Raw genomic sequence first — 6,244 nt, 5'->3', positions numbered from 1 at the left:
TAGGGGCTCACCTGCCATTGAAGGGGGAACTCAACTAAAATGAAAACTGGCGCAAGACCAATCGCTGTGAACTTTTCAAACCTGTGTTGTTACTTTAATTAGGGCAGAAAATCAAGACCCTTAGCATTGTGCAATCCTTAATTCATTTAAACTGATGGAGAAGATTTCAACAAAAATTGCTAAAGGAATATTTAGTTAAGGTAATCTATTTTAGGGCTTCCCAGGTGGTGCTAGTGTTAAAGAACCCACCAATGCAGGTGACATAGAGATGTGGGTTCCATCCCTGGGTTGGGAAGATCCCCTGGAGGAGGGCATGGCAACCCCCTCCAGTATTCTTGCCTGGAGAATCCCATGGACAGGGAGTCTGGTGGGTTACAGTACATAGGGTCGCAAAGAATTGGACATGACTGAAGTGGCTTAGCATGCACGCACAGTTTATCTCAGAAATAGGAAATGAAATTTAAGAAACATAAAAAAAGACAATGATCATTCATTTTTATCTCTTTATTTGAGAAGCAATATCCTCTCATGAAACTTTCATAGTGTTCTTGGTCCATATGGAAAATTTCATCAGTGGTCTCATATGATAAATGTTTTTTTTCCAAATTAGGGAACTGGTCCAAATATTTTTTTCCACAATGGAAGCTTGTGACAAGGGTGGGTGGTGACAAGGTGAATGACAGATTAGTGGTTTTAAAACACGCAGATACACAGAGTCTGGATCTTGCCTTCAGTTAGGAGGGACATTAGTTTCCATTCAAAAAAATGTTAAGAAAAATCCTGCTAGACATTAAAGTCACACAAACTCCAGTCATGACTGAGGTCACAGTGTTTTAAGATTCAAGGATAGACGACATACTGGGTCCTTTTTAATAAAGTGCCCTATAGAAATAAGCCAACATGTAGTTAGATGGACCAGAGCTGGCTGAACATGGTGAGGTATAAGTACAGAATTTGATAGGTATTAGAAAACTGTACTCAGTTTGACAGGTTACATTTACATCTGCCAAAACCACCAACAACCAAAACAGGTTTTCATTCTGATTATATGTTTTATCTATTTAATTAGATTATTAATTTGTTTGCATACATTTTATGAATATTAATAAAGTCTATTTATGTTTCACACTAATACTTTAGGAAGCACAGTTCTAAACATCATCACACACCTTAAGACTGGTTTCCTTACACCATCAGAAACGTGTCTTGGGGGAATGTGTGAGCAGTACTGTGAATGGAAGAGTGATGTCTTTATGTATCTACAGCCCACATGCTACAGAAGTAATGGTGATGTACTTAACCACAAATACACAAATATGTATATATGGTTATTTCCCCAGGAACCTGGGTGAAATGAGGCAGAGACTGACCAAAAATTCTTGACCTCCCACTTCATCTTCCTCAATTTGTCTATGAGAACGAGGCAAAGAAGACAGGCAATTGAAGACTAAAATTTTTATTGTGAACTTTGCAGGGTCAGGTTAGGGAACACACAAAAGAGCCTGAATTGAGTCTGGGGAGGAGGGAAGGTCAGAATGAGGTGGTTGGGTTGGGGGTGTGAGGAGAATATCCCCTTCCATTGTGGGTCTTAATTCCTAGTTCCAAGTTCATAATGAGTTGCACACCAGTTGCACGCCAGTCAGGCTGCTGACTTCTCATCTGATCTAGTCCTTGAACTTGCAGACATAGGGTAATTTCAAATAACAGTTATGATCTATCCACTTGAGATATCCTGGAGAGACAGAAGAGCTCAAGTCAGTGGGGCTGGTGGAGCTTGAGAACCCAATGGAGAGGAATCCCAGATTCTGCTTTAGGCTTCAAAGGCCCTCCCTCATCTTCACCAGTCTCCCACTCCCTGGGAAGAGGACCGAAAGAAAGAAGAGATGAGAAGGAATGGGAGAAGACAAGCCAATATTATGGTTCCAGCCCAGGAGGATTCCCTGAGAAGATCAGACCCAGAAATGGCAGGTGAGGGGATGGAAAAGACTGGACAAAAATGACCTTCTATGTCTCTTACCTGAGCTGCTTGAGAGACTCCCACAGTAGCCAGGGCTTGAGATGGCAGCAGGATCTGTCTCCCAGGCAACATAATTGAGCACATCAGTGCTAATCCATTCCCATCCGCCAGCATTGGGCTCAGAGCCCTATGGAGCAGAGGACGGAGTTGGGTGAGATAGAAAGGCCTTTAAAATTCTCCTGGCCTGATGCTGTCTGTTGGAATGATTGATTCCCCTCCCCAGCATCATGGAATTAGCTCTGCTGTTCAAGATGAGGCCCCACAGCTCTCCTCTGGGAAACTCTCCCTAACTCTATTGGCTAATTTCATAGCCAATAATCACAAAGATCAATTAAATATCTCAGAGGAACATGGCCCTATCTGAACTACACTCGGGGTGCATTTATGTTTACCCTCTGAACCTCCAAGACAGTGTCTGTTTTATAAAAGGGAAAACTGCATCAATCCTAAATCTTCATTGACGTGATAAGCACAGCATGTGTGGACTCAGGCAAGCGCAATGAACTGAATTACAAGGTATGCTGTGTGAACTGTGTAAAAGCTTGACGAAAGGCAGATTAACTTTAGCTGGGGACTAGGCTCTCACTTTCCCTAGTTATCCTGTGAGCTCCAGGGATCTCTCAGGTATTTTCTGGGCTGGCAAAAGGGAACAAAGAGGGACCTGGGTGGCCACGGCACCTTTGGAAGTAACAGATCAGAGAGATGGAAGTGTACCTCTGTGGGGTCATAGAGCCCAATCCAGATGTCTGATTGGGTATTCAAGTTGTTCTTAACCAAGGAGGCCACGAAGGAGTCCTCAGCCCCACTGAGCACAGACACAAGATGTCCCGAGGGCCTCTTCTGGCAGGCAATCTGTGTGGGGAAGGGGAATACATAGGAGGACCTTGAGACACCACTAGAGGAAGGGAAGGGCCAATGCAGGTGAGAAGGGGTATGTTTGCAAAACATGAGCTCATCATACTCATCCTCAGGAAACTCTTGAGAATGGAGATCTCCTGGTGCTCAAACCCAGTCTCTGATTTGTTTCTGCTTATCTCCCCTAACTGCAGATCCCAACACTCACATCTGCATCCATCCAGGTTTTGGGTGTTTTAAACAAGGCATAGCAGTAAGATCTATAGGCCATGGAACCTGTGGGACAGCTGATCCGTGCAGAGGGCAGTTCCTTTTGGGAATTTTCCCCTAGAGAGGAAGAAATAAGGGAGAGGAATGGGGTGAAATGGAGAGAGGGAATTGGAGGGGGAAGATGACCTTGGGGAATATTTATGAGGTCAGGGCTTGGGGTGGTGATACCAAACTTCTGACTGCCTCTCACCATTGCCAACACTCCAGGATTTTTTATAAATCATGAACTAGACCTACTAATTGGATGATGATCTCTCTTCTTTTTATTCATTGTCTTTATTCAAAAGTCCAGTCCTTCTTCTCCTCTGAGTTGATCAATCATTTTCCTTCTACTCATCTCGTTAATGACACTCTACAGTTTCCTCCTTCATCTATGCACATAAATTACTGAGAAAATAGAAATCACCTCATCCCATCGTTACTGAACCACTGGGGTGCTTCCCACCACTGGTTACCTGAAGGACGGAGTGATGACTCAGGAATTCCAGGCAGTTATGCTGTGTGGGGATATCCCATTACCAGGGGAGGCACAGGAGCTTTCCTCCTCTTCTTGGCCCTGAGCATACACTGGGAACCCAGTGCTAGAGGCAGAGAAATCTCACCTTGGACCTGAGACAGGAGCATCAGGCAGGAGAGCAGCATCCAGGACAGTCTGGGGAGGCCCAGGGAAGGCAGCATTGTGTCCATGAAGTGTGGAGGCAGCTAGAGAACTAAAGGGAGGGTGGTCAGAGAGAGGGCGTGAGAGACCCCCTGTTGTACCTCTTGTCTTTTCCTCCATCTAGTCCCCAAGGAATAAATCCATCTTGGTGGCATCCCTCCCCTTCCATGGTGCTGGAAAAAAATTAGAAAATTTACACATCCTAGTGCACCTGAGATCTCCAAGTCTGGCTTCCCCTGGTCTCAGAGCTCCCATGTTCTCTGAGGACAAGGATCCTTGTACACCTTCCCTGAAATGTGCAAGGTGAAATCCCTGTCACTGGTCTCATCTAGTCTCGGCTCCCACTTACCTCTCTTGCAGGGATCTGCACTGGCTTGTCAGGGCAGAAAAGATTGGGCTTTTATAAGAAGGTTTGAGGGAGGGGCACTGAAATGAATAAGGGGGAAAAGGAGCCAGGACAGGGGTCAGGGGGATGTGTCTGGCTTTGATTTGTGGAGATTTCCACCACGGGCAGGAGATCCTTCCAAAGGCTGGGAATTGTCACAGCTGTTGCTTCTTTTTCTTCATCAGACCAGTAATTTCTCAGAAACAGGTGATGTTTGTGCTTTTTTCATCCTTGCCCAGTTATCTTGGTCTGAAAAACTTACAGGAATGAAGGAAACCTGGTGGCATGAATTCTGATGTTTAATAGTTTAGAAAGTATGTGACATTGGAGAGTTCAATCTGCCAAGAACTGACTCTTGTTGGCATATATATGAGTTTCATTAATCCTTGTCTTTTAAGATTAAAGAAAAACAAATTATGAAGTAAAAGTTGGGGGAGTATAACTTTGAAAAAAATTATTTGAACTAATCAGTCTTTGTGGGGATCACAACAAACTGGAAAATTTGTAAAGAGATGGGACTACCAGACTACCTTATCTGTCTCCCAAGAAACTTATATGCAGGTCAAGAAGCAACAGTTAGAACCCAACATGGAGCAATGGGCTGGTTCAAAATTGGGAAAGGAATATGTCAAGACTGTATGTTGTCACCGTGCTTATTTAACTTCTATGTAAAGTAAGTCCATCGTGTGAAATGCCAGACTGGATGAATCACAAGCTGGAATCAAGATTGCCAGGAGAAATAACAATAACCTCAGATATGCAGATAATACCACTTTAATAAAAGAAAGTGAAGAGGAAATAAAGAGCTTCTTGATGAACATAAAAGAGGAGAGTGAAAAAGCTGGCTTAAAGACAATGTTCAGAAAACAAATACAATGGCATCTTGTCCCATCATTTCATGGCAAATAGATGGGGAAAGAATGGGAACTGTGGCAGATTTTATTTTCTTGGGCTCCAAAGTCACTGAGGACAATGATTACAGCCATAAAATTAAAAGATGCTTCCTCCTTGAAATGAAAGTTATGAAAAACCTAGACAGTATGTTAAAAAGAAGAGACATAACTGCTGAAAAAAGTCTGTCCGTCTAGTCAAAGCTATGGTTTTTCCAATAGTCATGTATGGAGTGTGAGAGTTGGACCATAAAGAAGGCTGAGTGCTGAAGAAATGATGCTTTCAAACTGTGGTGCTGGAGAAGACTCTTGAGAGTCCCTTGAACAGATCAAACAAGTCAATCCTAAAGGAAATCAACCCCGAATATTCACTGGAAGGACTGATACTGGAGCTGAAGCTCTAGTCCTTTGGCCACCTGATGCAAAGAGCCAACTCGCTGAAAAGACTGACACTGGGAAAGATGGAGAGCAAGGGGAGGGGGAGGCAGAGGATGAGATGGTTGGATGGCATCACCGGCTCAACGTACATGAGTTTGGGGAATCTCAGGGAGAGAGTGAAAGACAGGGAAGTCTGGCGTGCTGTAGACCATGGGTTTGCAAGGAGTTGGACATGACTTAGTGACTTATAAACAACAATAACAATGGGGGAATTTAGTAAGCATGAAGAATATGAGCTCAATACAGAAATTCTCGTAGAATTGTTATATTCCAACAAAGGTAATTTTAAGAAAGTTACTATTTTAAATAGGAAAAAAATATAAAATATATAAGAATACATCTGATAATGGTAGTCAAGATCTCGTAACAATTTTTTCAAGCTATAAAGAAGAACTAAATACATGCTGAAATTAATCATATTTAGAAAGAAAGTTTCAGTACCCTCAGGATGTACTTTGTTCCTGTATTGATTAATGGGAGTGCAACTGGAATACTAACAGAATTTTTCTGATAATCTGATAAACTAAAAATTCAAAGGAAAAATAAGAATAGTTAACACATTTCTGAAGAAAAAAACAGTGAAAACTTTTATTTGGCCATGATTCAAAACTTACTATAAAGGAGTACAACTGCAGGGAGAGCAAACTTGAGTAGTCTAATGAAAGAGAGAGCCCAGAAATATACTTATTATAAGTGGAAATAGGAAATCTGGAGGGTCATTGCCGATCAGA

The 6,244-nt window shown here is 42.6% G+C and overlaps 1 protein-coding gene across 1 annotated transcript; it reads right to left on the bottom strand.

Annotated features, from left to right (window-relative positions):
* Positions 1-1,440: 1,440 nt before the first annotated feature.
* LOC122703442 (lithostathine) lies at positions 1,441-4,183 on the bottom strand. The gene is made up of 6 exons (XM_043917728.1): positions 4,150-4,183; positions 3,745-3,852; positions 3,081-3,199; positions 2,732-2,869; positions 2,018-2,144; positions 1,441-1,732 (listed from the first exon to the last, which is right to left on the bottom strand). Exons 2-6 carry the CDS (start codon positions 3,827-3,829, stop codon positions 1,665-1,667), a joined length of 537 nt encoding a protein of 178 aa, XP_043773663.1. The 5' UTR covers positions 3,830-3,852; positions 4,150-4,183; the 3' UTR covers positions 1,441-1,664.
* Between the last annotated feature and the right edge of the window lie 2,061 nt (positions 4,184-6,244).

The sequence above is a fragment of the Cervus elaphus genome, chromosome 11, assembly GCF_910594005.1.
Source record: "Cervus elaphus chromosome 11, mCerEla1.1, whole genome shotgun sequence".
Classification (NCBI taxonomy): Eukaryota; Metazoa; Chordata; class Mammalia; order Artiodactyla; family Cervidae; genus Cervus; species Cervus elaphus.
This window is presented reverse-complemented; position numbering and strand designations above follow the sequence as displayed.

What these genes read in the sequence shown, in the direction of transcription:
- LOC122703442 (XM_043917728.1), bottom strand. Translation starts at nt 3,829, where the DNA reads ATGGACACAATGCTGCCTTCCCTGGGCCTCCCCAGACTGTCCTGGATG. An exon ending in GCTCCTGTCTCAGGTCCAAG is followed by an intron (nt 3,200 to 3,744) that starts GTGAGATTTCTC and finishes CTTCCTCTCTAG; the next exon opens with GGGAAAATTCCCAAAAGGAA. An exon ending in GGCTCTATGACCCCACAGAG is followed by an intron (nt 2,145 to 2,731) that starts GTACACTTCCAT and finishes TCTGCTCCATAG; the next exon opens with GGCTCTGAGCCCAATGCTGG.